The sequence below is a fragment of the Euprymna scolopes genome, chromosome 16 (genome assembly GCF_053919585.1).
Source record: "Euprymna scolopes isolate OS-2025 chromosome 16, ASM5391958v1, whole genome shotgun sequence".
In the NCBI taxonomy this organism is placed as follows: domain Eukaryota; kingdom Metazoa; phylum Mollusca; class Cephalopoda; order Sepiida; family Sepiolidae; genus Euprymna; species Euprymna scolopes.
In genome coordinates this window covers 54,123,228-54,148,571 of record NC_136497.1, presented here as the reverse complement: position 1 = coordinate 54,148,571, position 25,344 = coordinate 54,123,228, and the positions used below count along the sequence as shown (strand labels likewise).

General features: G+C 33.2%; 1 protein-coding gene across 3 annotated transcripts in view; it reads right to left on the bottom strand.

The window, feature by feature from the left end:
- Positions 1–607: 607 nt before the first annotated feature.
- The window catches only part of LOC145295964 (uncharacterized), a 498,857-nt gene continuing 474,120 nt past the window's right edge, over positions 608–25,344 (bottom strand). For 2 of the 3 annotated variants that reach the window (XM_080141872.1, XM_080141873.1), the window contains exons 42-44: positions 21,333–21,536; positions 8,876–9,031; positions 795–1,170 (exon numbers count right to left, since the gene is read on the bottom strand). In XM_080141872.1, coding sequence (XP_079997998.1) covers positions 1,034–1,170; positions 8,876–9,031; positions 21,333–21,536 — 497 coding nt within the window. In that variant the 3' untranslated portion in view covers positions 795–1,033. Of the gene's footprint in view, positions 1,171–8,875; positions 9,032–21,332; positions 21,537–25,344 lie in introns of all 3 variants that reach the window. The other variant, XM_080141875.1, reaches the window with a different exon arrangement.

Genomic DNA, 25,344 nt, shown 5'->3' with positions numbered 1-25,344 from the left:
CACTCTGGATGATGTAATCAAAAGATTACCCCAACAGCAAAAGTCATTCCAATAACAATTAGCTATAATATTAATAATAACCATTTCACACAAAATAAAATTGTTTCGATTCATGTTCTTCGCATAAGTACTCCTTACTTATATACTGTAATAAAAATGCAAAATTCCATAAATTTCAGATCGTTTAAAGAATTTTTAAATAGTGAGATCCTATTTGAAGGAATGTTTTTTAGTGCGGATCTTTATATGCTTATTTTTTGTGAGTGTGTTATATGTTTGTATGAAGTTGTTTGTACGTGTGTGATTGTATGCATATATGTCTGTATGCATATTTTTGTTGTGCATATGTTTGTATGCATATGTTTGTATGTACATGTTTGTATGTGTATGCTTGCATGTGTATGTATGTATATTTGCATGAGTATATTTTTTGTTCGTGTGAATATTTACCTTTGTATGCTATTTTTTGTCAGTTCTTATATATGCATATATTTTTAGAGTATTTTTTTTATTAGTGTGTATGTGTATGTTTGTAAGCATATGTTTTTAAATAGTTATTTTCGTCAGTGTGTATGTGTATGTTTGTCTGCATATGTTTTTATAGTTATTTTTGTTAGTGTGTATGTTTGTATGCATATGTTTTTATGCCTATATTTGTATGCTTCATAATCTGTATGTGTATATTTGTATGTGCATTTTTGTTAGTGTGAAGGTATGTATATGTTTGTTTCTATGCTTATATTTTGCCATTATTTTTGTTGCCATTTTTGCATCCTTTATACAATATGGCCACATTTGTTCAATATTCTAACTGAGATTTATTTATTCATTAAATTCATTGTATTAGATAAGGGAGAACATCATTTTCCATCGTGTAATATCATATATACTTTTCTGTTCATTGATGATATCGTTCGTCCAATTCATATGTCCATAATATTAATCAAAGACCTTGAGGCAATCATTGAACTTGTAGATGTGGAAGAAAGTTGCCGAGGTCTGGGTGGTGGACATCACTTTGGTGCAATTCGTACTAACCTCTCACTGTTGTCTTTTGTGTCGTCGTGCACTGTTCATCTGACAAATCAAAACAATCAAATTTTCCATCACAGAATTTGCTCATTTCAATGCAAACACCACTGTTGCATCTGAACTTGCCGTCAGGACAACCTGCGTTGAATAAGAATAGGTAGAATTAAAATAGGGGAATGCACAATCATCACATAACAGCAAAATAACATAAAATAATAGCAAAAGATCAAAGTCCCTTGTACAGCGTGGATTGCAGCATTATCTTGCTGGAAGAACCATTCATCCCCACACAAACGATCGCCCTGTGTCATCAATAATGCTTTTTGTAGGATGCTAACATAAGCAGTCGCTGTCTGATGACCCTGCACCACCTGAAGCTCCATCGTCCATCTGCACCCCATACCATTAGGGGCCCTCCATCACTATCACACGTGGAGAAAATTTCAGGAGGCATGTTTTTATTATGCCAATATCGTTGGAAGCCATTAGGATCATCTGGATTGATTTATTTCTCATCAAAAAACAGGACTTTCTCCCACTCTCAACGTCCCCTTTTTGGTATTCACGACCAAACCTTAAGCAGTCCACCTTGTGACGTGGAAGTAGGTGAGAAATTTGTTTACGCTTTTTATTTATGTAAGTGTCGGCTGAGGATTACTGGATTACAATCAGCATCTGTGACTGACTTAATTTGACTAGAAGGAACTTCCATATCTTTCACATTTCTTTCACAATCTTATTCTCCTACTCAATGCAGGATAAACTTTTGGAGCCCTACTAGTGGATTTTCCTTTTTCGTAATTCTCACAGTTCTTTAGAAAGTTGCAAATCACAGTCTCACTGCATTTTGCCTTAGCTTCGATCGCTCACTGTGACAAACCTTGCTTATGAAAATCTAGAATTCTAGCGCGCTCAACTTCATTAAGTTTACTTGCTTTAGGCATGGTGACACCTTTATGCAGTGATTGCTAATCTGTAATTTATACCCCTGGTCTTATAATTTTGATCAAGTGTAAAATGCCTCATTTTATAAAAATGTAAATTTCTGAATTAAATGTTTGAAATGTAGCTTTTTTACCATAACCTTTTAGGTTGTAGTATTGGTAACCTTAAGTGGGAGGAGTTTAAAATCTATTCTTAAAAAAACGCTTTCTTTTTAAAGATTTGTGAGTGGTCTTAAATTTTTTATCAGATGTGTATAAGCACAACCTCCCATTTTGAAAATCATAATATTTCAGATTTACATTAAATTTGACCCATAGTCATTACACAAGATTTCAGGAAACGGAAGAAGGTGCTGCAATAGGGGTTTTATTTATAGGAAGGGGTAGCAGCTGAGCTACAAGATGATTTTTTTACATTACATTTTAATGTAAATGCATGGTTGAGAAAACAGGGAGCAGGAAGTGAATTCTGAAATAAAAGAAACTATTAGAGAAGAGAATCTTCTTGCATCTAGGAACCGCTGCAATGAAGAGGTAGAATTTTGTTGGTAATGTATAATGCTTGAAGCTTTGTTCTTCTATTTCAAAGAGACAACAGACACTGAAACAATTGATTTCTCTGTCTGTCTGTCTGTCTGTCAGTCTGTCTGTCTGTCTATCTCTCTCTCTCTCTCTCTCTCTCTCTCTCTCTCTCTCTGTCTCTGTCATGTCTACTCAGGGCAAATGGTGTTTGGTGCTGAATGTTCTTTGATTAGTGCCGAGTATTTATTGCTTGGTGCAAAATGTTTCTTCTTGGTGCAAAGTGTTATTATTTTAATAGTATCACACCAAATTGTGATAACGGTTCTTTTTCAGTGCACAGATAGAGTATCTCGTTTTACTATTCTAATTGCTGAGTGATTCTTTGACTGGTGCCGACTGAGTGTTCATTACAACTTACCGTTAGATTCAGTAGGTTTTACTGTTGTAAGCGAATCGTCACATTCGATTTCATCTCTTCCATTGTCACAGTCTGGTATCGAATCACAGACAAATGCTTTCAGAATGCATTGTCTCTCGTCACATACAAACTCATTAACTGCACAGACTGGATCAGCACACAACATAAAACATTACTATTGATACTCACAATTTACAGAAACATAAAACAATTTCATAATCTACCACGTTTTTAATTTTTTGGAGATGAAGATTGATTATTCATATTATTTGGATCTTGAGTGTTACGTTTTGGTTTAGGTCGATATTCTTCGGGTGTATCTTGTCAAACTCAGTAATCTTTATGTCAAATTTGGGAATCTGCATGGAATTTTTGAATGGACTCCCTTTCTTTAATCCACGAGGATAGCACACTGTTGTTCCATCAGCCATGACTGGATAGAAGTCCTAAATAATTCGTAATTGTACGATTTAACGTCATCCATGCCAGGACATAGAAAATCACAGGTTTATATCTGGGGGGGGGTGCCTTTAATCCACTGAGAGAGAGATGCATCCACAATGTTTATGAAGACATGCATCTAGAAGAAGGAAAAATCTTATGTAAAAACTTGAGGATCTGCTCTGTCGTGTGGCAGTCGTTGAGATTAGTACCAAAAAGTGTGGTTGGTTTTGCACAAAGCCTTCACCACTATAAACAAATCACATATGGATTTCCAAACAATTTAGTTATTGTTGCGGACCTCAGACATCACATTCAACGAGAGTATCGCAACAAATAAAGCATATATATACTAGCAAAGATACTTGCACTTCATGCAGGACTTTGCTATATGCTCAGGTACCCACTTCATAGGCACCTTGCAGTAAGTGGATGTTGTAAGAGCAATTATTGCTTAAGGTGTTTAAAAATGTTTAACTACCTTCTGAATTGACTGAAATCCAACTATGAACTTTAAAGCAAATAGGTTTATCAGTTGACACTTATATTGTTACACATAAAAATTGAAACAATTACAAAGTGATCTGATTCAAATTCACAAAGAAGTTGGCCGGCACAATGGTGGCAGATCCAAACTTGATATGCACCATCCCAAGGTGGGGAAGTTTATGAAGAGCTGCACCAAATATGATCTCTGACATTGACCTGGAAAAGTGGTGTGCACCATCCCTAGGTTAGAAACCATCATGTCAGGTTTGGTCATGATCCGTCCAGTAGTGTGGGTTGTGGCTTGACCTTTGACCTTTATCTTGGAAAATATTGTACATCATCCGTCGGTGGAGGGCCATCATCATACCAGGTTTGGTTATGATCCATCCAGTGATGTGGGTTGTATGAGAGTTGTACACACACACACACACACACACACACACACACACACACACACACACACACACACACACACACACACACACACAAACGCTATTACTTTATATATATACATATATGTATGTACACACACACAAACGCTATTACTTTATATATATATATACATATATGTATGTACACACACACACACACACACACACATATATATATATATATATATATATATATATATATATATATATATATATATATATATATATATATAATACAATGACCGAAACGTTGCAGAAACAACACTTAAGATGAGAGCAGTAGTCTAAAGAATCCAAATAATACAGTTACAATACTTATTGGCACATTTGAAAAAAGAGTTACCCACAAACTTCACATATATTCCCTTGTAATAGCTATTGTATTTTGTAACCCACAATAATAATTTAGTGAACCTCAAGTTTGGATGTTAACATGATATAAAAAATTGCAGCTCATGGAATCCTTAATAAAATTCATAATCCTTTCTGTGATCCAATCATAGTTCATTGAAATAAGCATCCATATATGACTTACTTGTCCGCGATGCTTCAGTCCTAAATGTTGAAGAGTTTTTGTTTTATCGCTGTTTAATGGTCAGCATACTTGGATATGCTGTACAGAATGTTCAATAACTTTGACACACTCCTCTCTTGACACTAAGAATTTGAACTGTGATGATCTTCTTCGATTCAGCAATAGTCTGGAATTGTTTTGATAGACATTATCTTCAAGATGACCCAACAGATAAAAATCAGAAAGAGAAGGGGGCGGTTAAAATCTGATGAGTGATAATCCCATTCAGGATCAAACCTTCAATTAATTAGACAATCACCAAAGTACATATAACTGAATGGTAACAAAACAAACACTGATGGACATTAATGACCAAAACATGGTGGACAAGTAAGACATAGACTGTAGTTTTTTAGTATCAAATTAGCAGGATGACCCATCCTTGCCCGGGATTGAATGATCATCAACTAACGTTTCACACTCCCATATTTTTATTGTCATTGGAATCAGTGAAATTGTCCATTTTTCAATCAAATCGACTGATTGCCCGCTCTTTTTGGGGACCCATCGTGGTGCACCAGGTGGAAGCTTCACATACCTCCTTTCAGTGACCTAGTTTACAATACATTGAAGTCTACATTGCACTGTAGAGAACCTACTGTTGATTTTAATGGTTTGAAATGTTTAAAATGCAAAAGTAAAGTATCATGGTTCAATTGTGCTTTAAACAGAAACATTCATTTCGAAGGCGCCCCTGTCATATTAAAGAACCTACTGTTGATTTTATATGTCGAGCCTTTCGGCTTGTGTGATAATAACATTTCCCAGTTGTACTTGTGATGTTAGGCTGTGTAAGGTATTAACTTTGGTCAAAATCGCCTATTCTTTCTTTCATCGGATTATTTTGATTATCAATTATCGATACTTATTGAAGACATTTCGATACAAAGCCTATCTAAGAACACTGCCAGGTACATAATGTATAATGGTGACCGATACCGCACCAACCACACCGGGTGTCCTTAATCTTGTCGGATTCCACCCGATATGACAGGTGTTCTTTCGATCGTACATTGTCCCGTCACAAGTTGGCCTGTTGATCGTCTTCACCCACTGTGTTTTCATGGTGGGACGCTTTGCCTCTCGATCGAATCGTCTCCTACCCTGTGTAGGTAGTCTCCGGGTACATCAATCACTCCGCTGGTCCTTGCGGCTTGCTGCAAAATGAAGAGTCCTCACCACAAACAAACAGAACTCTGGTTTATAATAATAATAATAATAATAATAATAATAATAAACTATTTATTAATTTCATTACTTCATAACAGCTATTGTCTAAATTGAGGTGATTGACTATAGCAATGAAACGATGTAAGACCAGACCAGTAAAGTCACAGATTTCCCATTAACACAGGCTAGTTAACATCATAACATCAGGCCCTGAGGGCTCCCAAATCGGGAGCGCTTGACCAGCCCAGCCGTTCAGTTTGCTGGTTACGACTCTACTCTTTTTAGAATTCCTTTTTCTAAAAATCCAACCCCTTTTCCTCCACCTCTCCTTCAAAGAGTGGTTACAAACACCCTTTCTTTCTTCCTCTTAGAGCTTACCCTTTGTCTTGTCCACTCAGCACCTCTCTCTCTCCCTTTCCCTAATTTCTACTCCTCCTCTTTTGAACCTATCTCTCCCAAACCTCAACCCCCATTTGCACTGAGGTTTCTACTTATTATCAAATTAGGAGTGATTAGTCACCCCAGGTCGAACAACGCCCGGTGGCGACCCTCTCTCCTTCTAAGCTGTCAGCCTCAATCAGCCAAGAATCTCTGGATCTCTTCATACCTCTCAACAAAGGTTTTAAAAACAACCTTTCATGTTAACAGATATATAACGACAATCAGATAAAAACAATTATTATTTGTTTTTCTCTTTTCTTGTCAAAATCCCATAGATATTTCTGCCCTGTCCCAATCAGACATCAACACCTCCTCTTCCGCCCTCTCTTCCTCTATCCCGTCCGGTTAAAGACCCCCCCCTCACTGCAATATGCACCTCGCTGCATGCATTCATGACATCAATAGTGTCACAAATGTATCTTTGTGTAAAATTTCATAAAAACTGACCCAGTCGTTTTCGAGTCCATAGAGAACAAACTCACATACACACACAGAGTTCTTTTTATATAATAGAAGATAGATAGATAGATAGATAGATTGTAGAAAGGATTATGAATCTTATTAACGATTAGATGTGTGTTAATTTTTTGCAGCATTGGGAAAACAATTCTTGTAGATTATTACTTAAATGATACACATTTCTTGTAAAGATTATTTCTTTTAATGATGCAAAAACGATAATAAAAAGAATTATATGCGAGAGTCGTTCTAAAAAGTAAAGCCTCTTATTTTTTATTTAACTAAAAAAGTTGAAAAGCTAGGAAGACAGGAGTGGTACCATTAAAACGAGCGACCTTTTGCACTCCCAAACTTATTTTTCTACATAGTTGCCACTATTCTTAAAGGACTTTTGTCAGGAATTTAATGGTCCATCTCTGCTTCTGACGCACGTCCATAACGGGCGTTTCTTTCTTAGAGTCTCACACCGTCAATCTCTGCAACAGAGAGAAAAAACTTTCAGGTCATGAATGCATAAGTTCAGTCATCATAACAATGCAATTTGCAATCCATCCATTCGAGTAGAATGAAAAAAATAGGAGGCATTACTTCTGGAACGCCCTCTCGTATATGAACATTTGAAAACATAAATAAAACAATAATAAAGCATCAACAGGATTCGTACAAATCGTTTAAAGCAAAGACTTAAAACTGAGTAAAGCAGACGAAACAAAAGAAGAAGCAGTTTTTGGAGTATCAAACATAAAACAAAATAAGATGTCTATAGCTATATTTGTCCGACGTTGCTCGGCATTTCTTTTTTACCTTTTTACTTTCATTTACTTACCTTTTAATTTGATGCGGAGACACCTGCGAAAGTCATCTGCAAATGTTATTTGCAGACGAGAATACACCCGTCATTATATAAATAATAAAACGGAAGAAGGCACGTTCCAGAAGGGTTTTGGCTACATGACAGCAGAGGTGAAATCCCAAAATGGGCGTTTACAGTTGGATGTATGGGTGTCCAAATGTGTTATATAAAATAGCCCAAATTGAGATTGAATAATCTGCCTAGAAAATTTGAGGGATCACCTTCTGTCAATTCCTGTTCTTTTGCTGCTCTTCTCTCACCCCAATCATTATTTGCCGCAGCAAAAGGATTATTCTTTCAAGTACAACAATAAAGTCTGTTAGGATTCTTCACAAATATTACTTACATAGTGAAACAAGTTTTGATCAGTATGATGAAGTAAAACTTAAGATAAAAGTAATTAGTTGGTGTGTGTGTGGGTGTAAGAAGACAGACAAACTTTTTTTGATGAAAGAACTAAAGTCATTATAGTGTTTCCATCTACATTCGTTTCTAAGAAAACTAGTTTAGACATAAATAAGCATTGACTGCTATCCATTTTTTTTATTTCGAACCAAAAGTAAAAACAAAATGGTTAAATAGTGATTAGTAATCAATCAAATTAATTAAGAACATGTTAAAATATAACAAAAACTTGTTTAGATACATTAGAAACTAGAAGGCTGCCCGGCGTTGCCCGGTCGTAAAATACACTTAAATGTGATATTTTAATGTATGCAAATTTCAAAGATATTACTATATTGTACTCAATATATAATAATGCCCACTCCCTCGGAGTGACCCAGTCATAAATTATGTTTAACTATATATATATGAGTAGGTGCCATCAGCTAGAACTGAAACCAAAACATATAGCATTTCAGCCTTTGAAAAGTTTGCTAGAAATGACATCATGACGTTCAATTTTGACACGTGACAAACAAATTCAAACTTTTAGTATAGTAATAGATAAGCACTGACTGCTATCCATGTTTTACTTAGAACAAAAAGTTAAAACAAATGTTTAAATAGTGATTAGTAATTAATTAAAGCAATTAAAAACATATCTCAAAATATAGATTTTTATCTTCAGAAATAAAATAGTATGTTGTTAGTATTTACCTGATGTTGTTAGTGGCATTGTAGTTGTTGGAATCTTTGTTGATATGTTACAATTTTCTTCATCTGACTTGTCAAAGCAGTCAGCCATTGTATCACAGCGTTTACTTTTTAAAATGCAATTACCATCGTTGCAACGGAATTCGTTAGATGGGCAAGCTGAATGGAAGAATTAGTAGAAGCGGAAACATACGAAATTAGATCTGAAAGCAATATATAATAGGTGCATAACCTTAAAGAAAATAAATCTCGAGATAAAATGGGCATCCTTTGAAAGAATACCTCAAGAAACAATCGATACTCTCTCAAATGAGAAGCAATGTTTGACCAATCCTTGACTGCATTTCTCCTATTGTAACATTGCGAAAATCCATTGGCAAGGAGTAATATTGGAACAAGTAGAGAAGAAGCTAGTGTTATTTTATTGTTTTTCCTTCTCCCAGAATAGTTAACTTAACAAAGCTTTAGAGACTCATCAACCCTACTATTTCACATCTAGTTTTAGGTGTTACGATTCACTTCCTAATTGCTGACTGCTTTAACAATTTTCTTCTCTCTTACATAGTCACTTTATTCCTCATCCAATTTCTTTATTATTTCTTATATTCCCGTGTTTGCTTGATCTAACGATTCTAACCCTGTCAGACAGCTTGTCTTGGAACAATTATAAGTACAAGTGGATCTTGCCAAATTCGGGAATCTATATGTCAAACTCTGAAATCTATACAGAATTTGGAATTGAACCCTTTATTTAATCAGCAGAGGTAAAGTTTTCTCGTTCCTTCAGCCACAGCCAGTTGGAAATATTAAGAAAGCAATTTTTATTTTATTCTTAATGAACATCGATTGTAGTGAGGATTGAACCATAGACTCATTGTACATAATACCTGTATCTATTGTGTCATGTATCCACATGGACAATTCTACTATGAATTTTGGAAGCTTTTAACCTTGTTTTACATGTGTAGTATTATTACTTATCATTTTTGTAAAGATTCTGAAGTTCAAAACGATGTAATTAGAAAAGCTCAGAGGTTATATTGTGCAAAACGTCAGACTAACATCCAAGACGAGAACAGTAGTTCGAATAATCCAAATAATTCATCCATCTATACAACAAATTCATTCATATATATCTATCTCTACATAGAGATAGATATACATGTGTTATGTTTCAAAAGGTTGTCACAACCGAGGGTGGTAATGGGGATAAGTTCCCTTTCCTTAAAAAAATTCCATTATGGTGTGCATCTCTGACAACCAAAGCCAGCTCCCGGCCTTCTTGTGTGATTTGGCTTAAACGTGGCAAAACTGTTTATACTAACTGGCGGAAAGGGCAAAGGCAATCCGCTAGTGCCTAAAAACCAGCCACTTTGGGCAGATGGGGCTCATCAACTTTGGATGGTAGCTTACTTAGGAGAAGGCAACTCTGATTCAAAACCTCCACTAACTTGCAGGATCACCCCATCAGGGAAAAGGCTAAGGGCGTAAACTCCAACAGAAAATCAGGACATGGAGTCCCTAAAGCGGTCTGACTTTATATTGTCATCACCGGAAACTCCTGCAGCGCAGTTAAAGGCAAACTGTATCGATTTTGTCTTTTTCTTCGATTCTCTGGCTTTGTGGAGAGGAGGGGCGGCTGCTGCATGGCCAACAGCTATCCTCCCATATCACCCTGTCTAGACTATGTAGCTCCACTGCTACATCATCGTCTCCTGAGACAGACGATTGCCAACAACAATAATATATGTTTTATTGTAAGCCTTATTATAGGATTCAAATATCTTTGGATCCTATATTTATAAACTTGAACATAAATAATACATGTCTTAAAATCTATTACATTTTGTGCAAATAGAGGCTCCAAATAGGAAAAAGACGAAATTGGAGAAATAACAAGTCACGTGATATGTTTACAATTACATCTGAAAAATGAAAATTATTCTCCCAGTCCGACATGCTTTCAGATCCCGGTGTTTTCTATAAAAAGGGAATGAGTCAGCATAATAGTACCAAGCCTGCCAAACACTTCAGTTGATGTCCCCTCCCCCGGCTACTAGCTGTGAAGAAAGTTAAAAAACAACTATCAATTCACTAACATATGATGCTACACACATACTGACAAAATGAATGCAAGGCAAGTGAACACACTTAGTACAACTGACTTATTCCTTTTCTTATCACTACAAACTTTCTAAACTTATGTACCCCCAAAACGCTAATGAACAATTAACTTCATGAAAACATAATAAATGAAATATCTGAAATGTCCATAAATTGTAAGTTTGTAAATACATTGTGCTTCATTGATTGTTTCCACTTTCTTCCTTTCTAACAAAAATCCCCTGCACTTTAATAATGACATCAAATTCATGGGAGATCGTCGTTCGAAATTAACTCATTTCCTACATAGGTGGTGAGTTCTCTACAAAGATGGTGGTCCCACTTAAAATACGTACACTCACAGAATAAAGTTTGTTAAAATAATTAATGATCAATCTTCTATATATTCTTAAAAAATGGCCTTGTGCCACAATTTGCAAATTATTCATACAAAAAACATAATGAATAAAGCTTTATACCCTCGTTTGTCTGATTGCAATTAATTAAACAACATATGTGACCAGAGAGATTTCTGCTAGCATATATGCCGAATGAACATATATTACACTCTTTTAAAGGAAGAAATAATGCCTGGGACGATGGTCCTATAACAACAAAACAAATACTATATTACTCCCTCTTCAAAGGAAGAGGTAATGTCTGGGGGACGGTCTCTTGACAACAGAATAATTTAATACTACCCTCCCCCCACCCCCCAAAAAAGGAAAAAGGAATTCCTGAGGGGATAATATCATAAGGAACGAACATATACTATACTCCCAAAAGAGGAAGCAATGCCTGGGAGGATGATACGACTACAGAACAGATTCTACCTCCTCCCTTGAATATGAGCATTGAAAGATAATACATTAGTATAAATTAGTATAGTAAACTGAATCAAGCATCAAAATGTAGTAATATTATAGTTTCGATTTTCATCATCATTGACAGAAGTATTAGTATATTTTTGTTTTCAGATAGACAGATCCCAAATCTCCATTAGTAATAGATGCTGATTAAGAAAGGCTATGCACTTTTTTTTTGACATTTAATGATTTATCTATGTAAATTATCTACTGCAGAAGTTGCTGGTTTTAAACATGAATTAAAAAATTATATGTAATCATATACATTTCAAAACAACAAAAAACAACAACAAAATTGATATGAATAAATTGTGCTGCTGCTGATGGCAGGAAATTACAAGTCATACGTTGTATTAGGTTGATGCAAAAAATGATGCCGTATGTCAAAAAAGCGACATTATTTTTGCACCAACCTAATTATATAAAACTATTCTAGACGAAAATGGATTTTAATACCTTTTAAAAGCAGGCACATTCTACATTAAACAGATATTACAATCTAATCCTAATGCAGAAGGTCATATAAAATGCAATTTCTCTAAAGATATGTATGTACAAAATGTTATCTTGCAATATATTAATAGATTGTAATTAGGAAGAATTGTTAAATATTTTGCAGTTAGATGGAATGACTAAATAGAACTGTTATTAGGTTGGTGCAAAAATAATGTTGTTTTTTGACGTTTTATATGTATATATATATCTGATTGAGGTATTTTTTATATATATATATATATATATATATATATATATATATATATATATATATATATATAATATATATATATGATAAAAACGACATTATTTTTGCACCAGCCGAATATTTTGTGTTTAGTAAAATTGAATTATTATTTTGTGTTTAGGAAGAATGTAGAAATATTTTGTGATTAGGATGGATGACTAATTATTTAGTTATTAGGAAGGATAATTAAGCATTTTGTGATTTAAAGGGATGGCTAAATATTTAGTAATTAGGGCGGATGACTATATATTTTGTGATGAAGAAAGATGAATATTTTGTGATTAGGATAGATGACTAAATATTTGTGGATTTTGAAGGATGTCTAAATATTTAGTATTTAGAAATGATGACTCAATATTTGTGGTTAAGTTGTATGACTAAATATTTATGATTAAAATGGATCACTAAATATTTTGTGATTCAATATTATGGCTAAATATTTTATGATTAAGTTGGATGACTAACCATTTATGATTAAAATGGATGACTAAATATTTTGTGATTCGGTAGCATGACAAAATATTCTGTGATTCAGTAGGATGGCTAAATATTTTGTGATTGGGTAGGATAGCTAAATATTTTGTGGTTGGATAGGATAGCTCAATATTCTGTGAATTAGTAGGATGGCTAAATATTTTGTGATTCGATAGGATGGTTAAATATTTTGTGATTCAGTAAGATGACGACTAAATATCTTGTGATTCGGTAGGATGACTAAATATTTTGTGATTCGATAGGATGGTTAAATATTTTGTGATTCGGTAGGATGACTAAATATTTTGTGATTCGGTAGGATAGCTAAATATTTTGTGATTGGATAGGATGGCTCAATATTTTATTATTGGTTAGGATGGCTAAATATTTTGTGATGTATATGGATCATTCGTGCTTCACATTTCGACTGTATATGTTAACTTACTTTCAGGAAGAAGTTTCTCGTGAGTCGTATTTCCCTTCTCACATTCTAACTCATCCCTACCATTCCGACAATCAGGAATGTCATCGCACATGAATAAATTGGGAATACATTGATTTTCATCACATTTAAATTCATTTGGAAAGCAGGCTAGAAATTAAGAAACAAGAACATAATTGCCGATAGACAAAACATACGGGCATATAAAAAAAAATCTTTCAGAAAATGTAAACAACTGCGTGTGCATTTCTTGTGTTGATGTAGCTTTTTAATTACACAGTAAATACATTTTTTTTGAAAAAAAGCTACTCGTCATTATTAATCTAAGTATTCTTTTGAAATATATAACTTACATGAAATATCTTTAATATAAATCTATTGTAATTAAAAATAGTTTTAATTTAATTTATTTATTGCGAACTATTATCCCCATCTGTTTTTTTTTAGTTGTTGTTTCTTTAGAGAAACAACAACTAAAAAAATTAGGATAATAGTTCGCAATAAATAAATTAATGAATAATACTCATCTCAATAATGAATTCCAATTAAAATAATATATAGTTTTCATTTGTATTACCTTCTTTGAAAAATTAATGAAAATTTAAAAGAAATGTTTTATATTTGCTGTCTTTTAATAATGAAGCATTTCTATTAATTACTGTTAATATTAACAAAACTATTGTATATATAAAGAAACAGGACAATTAAATTACAGATGGATAACAATAATATTAATTTATGATGAACTGTTTAAAATATTATTATGCAAATAGAGCACACAAATAGTTGTGTTTGGATCTTTCTATCTACTTTATATATAGTATTTTAAAGGACTATGTTTTATCATTGATTTGAATAACAATGGGCCGTTTTTTTTTTTGTAATATAAGTGTGATAAATGGAAAACTTTCCCATTTATTCACTTAAATTAATCAAATATTTATTGAGATGAATAGCATGTAAAAAAAAAGAAAAATACTATTTAATCAAATTATATTTTTAATAGGATTAAAAAATTATTTTTAGTACTTTATGCTATTGTATTTTTTGTTTCAATAAATAATAATTAAATAAAAATAATACAGTGTAAGTCATACAATTTAAAAAATTTTTATATAGAACAAGAAGTGTTGCCATTTTATAAATATACACAGATCTAATAACATAGAATAAAATTAAACAAATCAAATAGTTAAAATATGTTTGTGCATGTGTGTGTGTGCTCATGCATTTGTGTGTGTATGTAAATAATGTGTTTGAGTGTAGCTAGGTGAGACTGAATTTAGTGCGATCGTATGGTGTTATTACTATTTCTACTTTGACCAATCGGATCTAGACAAGACAATACTGTTCTAGAACTTAGGTGCTGTGCTTGATTCATCTCATTTCTCTGTCTAATGCATTCAGGCAGTAAATAGACTCACATTATGCTCATTATCTACCATTCGTCTAGCTGAAACCACTATTAATAATTTCCTCCACTCTTTATCTGTGCCTAAGCCATGAGTGATCTCCGGGCCCTGATAAGTGGTAACTCTTCTGTGTAAAAATAAAACAAAACATTACTTTGCCACAATGGAACCCAATATCTTTCTTCCGCTGTATGTGTCTCTGATGCAACCCTTCTTTTCCTTCTTCCACTACTATTCCTTTAACATCACTTTGCTATTATTTAAGATTCAAACGTTTTCTGATATTGCACAAGCCCACTCTTCACCACTCACAATTCAACAGATCAACCATCTCCAAATTCCATGCTGTGCAGTTTTGTCCAATCACTTGCTTCCAAGTTTTTTCTTAGCCTACAAACCTTCTTGCGATTTAGGACGTTCACGCTTCTGGAACAATTTATCCAGGAGGGTGAACATTCCACATGACCATACTAGTATCCATCGATCCATCCTTAGGATAAACTGCACGCTGGGCAAATGTCGTCCTTTCAGCACATCCTTTGACCTGATTGGTACGATTTCACATTGCAGATCTAGCTGATCATGGATCTATCATTGCACTGCAAATGGGTGAAAGAGGGCTGGGCAAGTACCCAACATTTACTGCCATATATTTTGATGCTATTAAGATAGTTGCTATACAACAGATTTTAGAATATAGCATCCAGGTTTCATACCCCTATCTCATTCAAGATATCCTCCACTTGGGGAAAATTCAGAGACTGGCAGCGCAGATGGTCCAAAATCTCTAAGCAAAATCCTACTAACATCAACTAGAAGTTCTCGCTCTGTACTCGCTGGAGCAAAGACAGCTGATATTACAACTTTAACACAATTTTCAACACAAATTGCAGCAACTGTATGACCTCTTTTTCACACTGTCGCTATAGAGAATGTTTTGTAGAAACTCACTGAAACTATACCTGAAACGATTTCTGTAGAATCGTCCAAAAGTATTTTTTTTTTCAATTCAGGTCGCTGGACCAGAGGCTGTAGTCACCCCATAGACATTTAAAGAGATCAATATAGTATTGGTCACATCATGGCCATCGATCTTAGGATAATTACCTCACTAAGTAACCCTCTCTGTTTATAAATTGCTTTTACATGACTCCAGCTCACCTCTTGTTAAGATATTGAATTATTATAATAGTACATGTGTGTGGGGGAGTGTGAGGGTGCTAAAATATCTTCATCCTAAATGCTATGCAATAATGCACAATATAGAAACTATGCGTAAATAGAACTGAGCGTAATAGTTAAGTAAAACCAATCATCTAATAAGAAACCATACAAATTGAATAAGTAATTAATGAAAGTTCGTTTTTCAAAGGAATATGCAAATTAGTTTACCACTGTGAAGTATCCATGATTGCGTATATTAAGCAATTCGTTTTAATAATTTTTAATCTCTTGCTTATATATTGAATTATTATTCTTTGCATTACTAGCACCATAAGCAACATTAAGTTTTTTTTTCTTATCCTGATTACCAAATTAGTACTATTAGTTCTTATAAACCTTATTAGGTTTAGCATTTCCAATGAATCTTTTACTCATAGTCAAGCAAAAAACATGTCAGTTGTCATATCTCTGCCTGACAAGGTAAGGATAGGTCATATTCTAATCCAGGCTTACTTATCCATATTGTATGAAGTATTCTCAAAGTTATCTCACAGAAACGTTGATAAATCACATTCTATTCATCTGATGAGGATGCAGTTTCACAAGATTGTCACTGTTACCAAAGAGCATCAGATCTACGCATTAAATTTGGTAAAAAACAGAAATTGACATTCTGTTAAAATTTCGATCTTGTGTAAACTTTTCATGCTTATTGTCAGATCTCAACATCATATCAGATGCGGGACTTCATGAGTTACAATATGGACCAAGTAGTAAATTTCTACCACGATCAAAACTGAAGTGTGACTTTCAGCTTGACTTTTCATCTAGATATCCCGAAATTAAATCGATTCTAAATAAGACCATGGCGATATTTGGCGATGATTAGAAAACAATGTAGCAAACTAAACAAAAAAAAAAAAAAAACTAAACCAAAATAAAGCAAACCAAAAACATGAACTCCATCTTGACAGAGGTAATATAAAGATTTTAACGTTTAATACTACTTTCTAATATTATTTTCTAATTACATAATGAAATAGCGTGAAAGAATAAATTTCTCCTAAATCAATTAATTCTGGTGTTTTAACTTATTCCTTTACTCAAATATAGTTTACACAAACCTTTCTTAAAGATAGACTTATGTGTGTATTTATTGATAAGTAACTATTTAAAAGCCATTGGAAGATAAAGGTCAATGAGATGGAATTTGTTAGTTGAATGATGAAGAATATTATGAGAGGATTGAGAATGATGAATGGAATGAACAAAAGTTGATTACTTAAAGGGGATAGTTTATAACAAGTAATTATCGACATTGAATTTGAAGATTATTATGCTGTAATCAGCAGGGAAGCATCCATCGAGCCATCATTCATAGCAATATGTTCCACAGATGGGAAACCCTTGCAAAGAATCTCTCTTCATGAAAATTCTGCCTGATGCTAAAAAGAAAATAATCTTTTCCCCTTTTGTGGTAAAAATACAAGTTCTTGCCATGAATGTGATTTAGAAGGAGGAACCATAGATTGGAGTTTAGATAAGAGACAAAAATGGTCAAAGCATTTTAATGAGTAACATAATTTCGAACACTGTGAATCAGAGAACTGCAGACTCCGTAGTGCTGAGATGAAGATAAAAATTTATCTATTGACTTCATTGTGTTGCTAAAATTACTAATTTCTCCAAAAAATATTTTCTTTAATAATTATTTTTCTACCTTATCGTTTTTCGTAATTTTGGGATATTTTCATTACTGCGACATGACAATTCAGTAGATACCATTGGTTTCACTTGAAATTCAATATTCTTTGTTTTTCCCTTTATCCCCACAACTTAGAGTTTTTTTCTGTGTGTACAAAATAAATTTCTGCTTTTTCCGCAACAAGTTTCCAGCAAACTTGTAAATGATATTCTTGAATGAAAAATGACAGAACAATTTTACATGACGATTTCATTGTTTCACGGCTCTTCAGGAAAATGCATCAGACTGTGATAGAAACTAAAACGTTTAGTAAACAAGCAGTACTTTTTAACACTGGAAAATCAACAGTAGGTTTTCTATGTAGACTACAATGCATTGTGGACTAAGTCACTGAGTCAACGAAGAAATTATTTAGGACATTTTTGTTTTTTCATGTGTGCTGTAAACACAAGGGGAACTAAAATTGCTAATTTCTTTGAAAACTATTTTCTCTAATAATTCATTTTCTACCTTATCGTTTTCCATAATTTTGGGATATTTTCATTGTTGCAACATGAAAGTTTAGTAGATAACATTTGTTTCACTTGAAATTCAATACTTTAATTATCGAATTTCGCTAGAATAACAAAGAAGAGCCTCAATGTTGACAGCGCAAAACCGTTCGATATGCTAACTATGATCTGGAAGGGATCTGCTGATGACAATCTGGTCCAACAGATAGCACAAGAGAAATGGTAATAGACAAAATAAGTTGAAAGTCATTCAGAAAATGTATAACCATGGTATGAAATACAAAGATAAAAAAGGATTGTGTGTGTGTATATATATATATATATATATATATATATATAAATATATATATATATATATATATATATATATATATATATATATATACTAGCAAAGATATGCACGCTTTGCATGGGACTTTGCTGTACATTTAGGTTCTCGCTTCACAGGCACACTTGCAGTAAGTAGATGTTATAAGAGTCGCACCAAATATAACTTTAACTTTTGACCTTGGTCTTGAAAAATGGTGAGCATCATCCCTAGATTGGAGACCATCATCATGCCATGTTTGGTTATGATCAGTCCAGTGGTGTACATACACACACACACACACGAACGCTACTACTTTATATATATATAGATGGGGTGCACTACCCCTAGGTTGAAGACCATCATCATGCTAGGCTTGCTCATGATGGGTCCAGTACACACACACACACACACACACATATATATATATATATATATATATATATATATATATATATATATATATATATATATATATATATATATATTAAGAGTTTTTTAAGAGATTACGTTGTGCCTCTTCAATGAGAGTTAAGCTTAAGTGTAATGATGTATATTGCTGGTATAATCAAAACTATGATGACCAATACTTATATATAAAAATAATATGGTATATTTATATTGCTTAGTGGCAGAGAAACATTACAGTTAGAGAGATTGGAGAGAGCACAAACTGATAGTAGTTGATCTTTCGAATTGCTTGCCAGTAGCCTTCTCCTTTGATCTAACTTTAGGACTGTTGATATAACATTTTTGGACATCCGCACAACTACAACTGCAATACCCATCTCAGGATTTCGCTTAATCACTTAATATAGTCACACTCCATCCATTTTATTGTTTATTTAGTGGCCGGTGTATTTCCGTCTGCTGTGTCTGCAGATGAATTTTGCCGGTGTATATGCATCAAATGACTGGATATTTATTTCCCAGCAAAGTAGGTATCTATGTTAATTAGTTGGTTGTCATGTCTTTCAGCCAGGTGTTATGAATGATATTCCAACCCCGATATTCAACAATGATACTTTCTTTGTGCGTAGAATTCAACAGCTATTATTCAAATAAAATCGTACCAAATTGTGACAAAGGCTGTTTTCAGGTGCAAAAGTAGAGTATCTTGCTTTTTGATGCTAAGTGCCGAGTGTTCTTCGCTTGGTGCTGAGTGTTATTTCGTTGGTGCTGAGTGTACATTACAACTTACCGTTAGATTCAGTAGGTTTTACTGTTGTAAGCGAGTCATCACATTCCATTTCATCTCTTGCATTGTCACAATCTGGTATCACATCACAGACAAATGCTTCCGGGATGCATTGCCTCTCATCACATTTAAATTCATTAGCTGCACAGGCTAAATCAGCACACAACAGAACACATTGTTAGATACTCACAATTTTTCAGAAACATAAAACGGTTTTAGAATCTTGGACTTATGCAATACTTATTCGGATATTTAAAGAAAATGAAAAAAGACAATGTATTCACTTCCCTGGAAACAAAAGAATTATATATGAGAAATACACACACACACACACACACACACACACACACACACACACACACACACACACACACACACACACACATACATACATACATACATACATATATATATATATATATATATATATATATTGCTATTTCATGTATATACATTTATTTCATTTATGCGAGTAGGCCTTTATTGTTTAAAAAGCAGTTCCATTTTCGAACTGTACGTTTTCCTTGAGAAGTTGATGATTTGAGATGGGTTGTAAGGGTCTTTTTTCTAAACAATAAAAGCCTACACATGTCAATGAACCCATGGTACATCTCTAGAATCTGTAATGTATAATTTTAAATAAACACTTTGTATGTATATAAATATAAATATATTTATATAATATATAATATAATATTAATATATATAGATAGATTTTATTTTATGCATGTACATATAGATATATATATATTTACATACAATATAAAATATATATGTATGTATACATTATATTGTATGTACATATATACATGTATTCATACAATATACATAATTATAGTAATAATATATATATATATATATATATATATATATATATATATATATATATATATATATATGCACACACACATTAGAGATTCCAGAGATGTACCATGGTTTCATTGATATGTGTAGACTTTTATTGTTATACATATATAAAAGGAAGTTTTTTTGCTTGAAGCAGTACTGGTCAATAAGTATGTGGGTATTTGTGAAGGCTGATAGTAATGCAAAAAAAATACGAAATGATGCAAGAAACTATGAGCAAAACAAACAATCGAGTAAGTCTCATATTTGCGAATTTGTGAAAGATCTTTTGAAAAATTAATAGATCTTTTAAAGACTCGTAACCCAAATATTGTCTTTGTTTTTGTCTGTACTTTCTGTCACCTTCTTTGTTTTTTCTGAATCGCTGTCAGCCTTCATAAGTACCATGGCAATGGCATAGTGTAGTGATTATAGGTGTGCACTCTAAACGTTGTATGCTGGGTTCATCTTCTATAAAAGATACTACATCATTTCCATAAATACTCTTGGGAAAATTATGAATCCATAAATCCTCCGTCAAGTTTCCATTTTTTTTTTCTTTTCATAATTTTAGACTAGGTTTCATTTTCAAAATCGAAATAATGACTATTAAACAAATTATGATTAAAATACAAAGTAAATAAAAATTTTAAATAAAATTTTACTTTTTTAACGTATATTTCTATTACCTCTAGTGGTTGCTATTGTTGATTGTGTTGTAAACATGGTGGTGCTCGGTGCGTGGACTTTAGTTGTATTGGGCAACATTGAAGTGGTTGTGGTCAAGCAGTTTCTTTCGTCTTCACCATTGGGACAGTCGGTGACGTTATTACAACGAAGACTAAATGGAATGCATATATCTTCAGAACAACGAAATTCAGTGCTGGAACAATCTGTGTGGAAGGGTACAAACAAACATGGATGAATAGGCAAAATAATGAAACGATTAAACATTACAGTGAAAAATAAGTATTTTCTTATGGTGCTTTAAACAATTTATGGTACAGTAATAAAAATAAATATATCAATGCAACACTTAAGAGAACAGATTTCACACAAGTGAACTGTGCATTACTGTGCACTATTGTGATGTCTGATGAAGTTACTAGATCGTTAATACAATTCGGTAACCGAAACATGTGTAACTAAGCAGATAAATCGGTAATAAAAAAATAAAACATATTTGCTCTGCAATAGTATTGAGCACTTTCTTCAAGTTTTTACTAATTACCATTTTTGCTATATATATATATATATATATATATATATATATATATATATATATATATATATATATATATATATATATATATAATTGATAGAAGGCGATTCCAATGCAGAGGTGTAACAAATATAAGCAGATTGATACGAAATAAGAAATTAAAAAAAAAAAAATTAAATGCTTTTTTTCAGATTTTTTTCCCCCATTTTTATTACAAATCTTACTTGCTCTAAATGTAGGGACTGTATGACATAATATTTCGAGGAAAAATCCTCTTTTCAGACATGGCTTTCAAACATGCAAAAGATGTCCATTATGGTCAATACATCAGTTAATTAACTTCGAATTGCATAATTTAGTTTTTCAATTGTTTTGTTTGCTTTTCTTTGTTTATTGTTATTATTATTATTATTATTATTATTATTATTATTATTATTATTATTATTATTATTTGATACCTTTTTGTTTCATTTTATTGATTTGTTTATATAGTTTGTCTTATTTTGCTTTCAATTTCCATATATATATATATATATATATATATATATATATATATATATATATAGATAGATAGATAGATAGATAGATAGATAGAGCAAAAATTGCAATTAGTAAAAACCTGAAGAAAGTGCTCAATACTATTGCAGAGCAAATGTAAATATTTTTATTACCGTTTTACCTGCTTAGTTACACATGTTTCGACTACCGAATCGTATCCACAACCCAGTAACTTTATCAGACTTTAACAGAAGTTCTGTAAAGTCTGATGAAGTTACTGGATCGTTGATACGATTCGGGAACCAACACATGTATAACTAAGCAGATAAAACTGTAATAATATACATATATATATATATATATATATATATATATATATATATATATATATATATATATATATATATTATTACAACGCTTTGGCCGATCTTTGAAAAAAATCACACAAGTGTACTTCATGTGTCTGCAAGTGCTCTTAGATAGGTTTTGTATTGGAATACTCTCAATAAATATAAATATCGATAATCAAAAAATCCAATTAAGGAAGGTACAGTCCGATTTTGACCGAAGTAAACATTCTTATATAGCCTAATATAGCAAGTACACTTAAGAAGTTTTATCACTGCACAAGGGCCTGGTGTATAAAGTCAACATTATTTTCTTTGATAGGACAAGAGTGCGTTTGAAATGAATGTTTCTGCTTAGAGCACAATTGAATCAGGATAGTAAACTTTTGCATTTGAAACTTTAATTAAAACTATTATACAAAAATGACTTCATAAAATCAACAGTAGGTCAGCTACCGTGCAATGCAGACTACAATGTAAACTACAATATATTGTGGACAAAGTCACAGTATGAAGGCATGTGAAGCTTTCTTCGTCTGCACTGTGGTGGGTCCCTTACTAGAGCAGGCAATCAATCGATTTGATTTAACAGTCGGTAATTTCACCGATTTTGATGAGAAAAAGAGTATGTAATTGTGAAACATTCGTTGATCCCAATTCAATCCTGGGTAATGCCGGGTCTCCCTGCTAGTTCATTAATAATGAAGATTGCAATCAAAGGGGTCTGATTGACCTAATAGAAGTGATATTGATTATTTACCCTTTTTAATGAATTCAACAATCATTCGGTTAATAGTGAAAAGTAGGATCCTGAGGTTTGCAACAATTTGACGCTGATTAATTCCACCTTCAGATCCAAACTCTAATAATTCTAGTACTGCTTTGGCCTACGTCATATTTCAATGGTGATAGGCACATTTAAGTAGCTAAAATATAATAAATATCAATTAGTATAAAATATTAGTGTTTCAAACTTTGATTTTTGCTTTGTACAGTTCCGAGTGCTGGCCGTCATCAAAAGACACTTAAATATGTATGAATTAGTTTTGTGAGGTGTCTAGTCACTTTTTTTGCATGTCTGTGGAGATACGATTCTCAGAAAATAAAACCATTTGAAGTCAAAATCCTAACAACACATAGCTCAACAAATCTCATCAAAAAATGGAAAGTTTCTGTTCCAAAGAAAGCAGCCTGTTGTTATCTAATCTACAAGCAAGACATGGTACATTCGACAGAAAGGGGGAAAATAAAGGTAAAGCGACAAAGGGCAATAAACATCACATCTGTGGATGTAAAAAATAATCTTAAAACTGCCATACCCTCATTAAATTCTTTGAATTTGATTAGGATGGGTCTCCTTACTGCTTCAGTTGCTTAGAGACTTAGAAAGTACCAGTCAAGAACCCGTTCTTGACAATCAATCCAACAGGAACTGGGTATTACTTAGGAGATCAACCCTCCCAGGCCTTGCCGCCCGGCTTTTGGGTGAGGCAAGTTTAACACTTGTTACCTCAGTGCCCTACCGATGGGGATGCCTAGGCAACTTTTGCTAGGCCAGAGTGCTTCTTCTTTAGGGGCGCTGGCTGAACATTCCCACTTTGTGACCTTGTGTCGCCTCTTGCTGGGGTGGGCAGCAAGTTAATATCTATCTTACCTGCCATTACACGTCATCTCAAAATAAAAATTTACTGTTTTTTTTTTTTAATTCTTTAAATGATAATTTTTGTTATTTTGATTATTTGGACTACTGATCCAATCTCGGATGTTATTCTCATAATGTTTCACCTAATGTAACCTCCAACATTTTCACAAGTGCATTTTGTTCGACTCGAATATATATCTATTATAGAGAACCCTTTATTTAATCCACAAGGGTAGAATGCTTTCGTTCTGTCAATCAAATTTTAAAATTCATACTAGAATTGTTTGCAAAGTCCCGTGTCTTAGCAGATAAAAGTGCTAAGTAAGAATCAGTTCTGGAGGTTGTAGTTTCAATCTTCAGTATAGGCGATACTAAGAATAAAATTACAAATTTTGCACATACATCAAATCGGTTACCAAGACTGCTGAAAAAATGGTTGGATCACTCTATCACTCCAGTAGGTATCTCATTGCTGATTCAATCCTCTATCTGTATAAGAACCAGGTACGCCCTAAAATAAAGTTCTGTTACCACATTTGAGCAGGTGCTGCTCGGCACGTCCTATCCAACTTGATAAAGTTCAAAATCGTCTTCCAAACCTGATAGATGATGCTCGTTTTTCTTCCCTGCAACCTCTTTTCCACAGAAGAAACGTTGTGAGCCTGTCCCTGCATTATTGCTATTTACATGACAAGTGCTCGACTGAGCTCCAATCTATGGTCCCCCTTTGCCAAACTTTCACAAAAAAACACCCGACTAGCTACAACCACTATATACGATTTCCCCCAATCTCTATCTGTACCTAAATCTAAATGCAGATTCCATGAACAAAGCTTCTTTCCCAGGATTGCCTGCCTGTGGAGCATTGTTCTGCTGGCCTGCTTCTCGGGTAACTATAACATGGTAACCTTCAAATCCAATGAAAACAAATTCTTATTTATTCGTCCCCATACATATTCTACTGAATTTACACAATTAACGATCACTACACT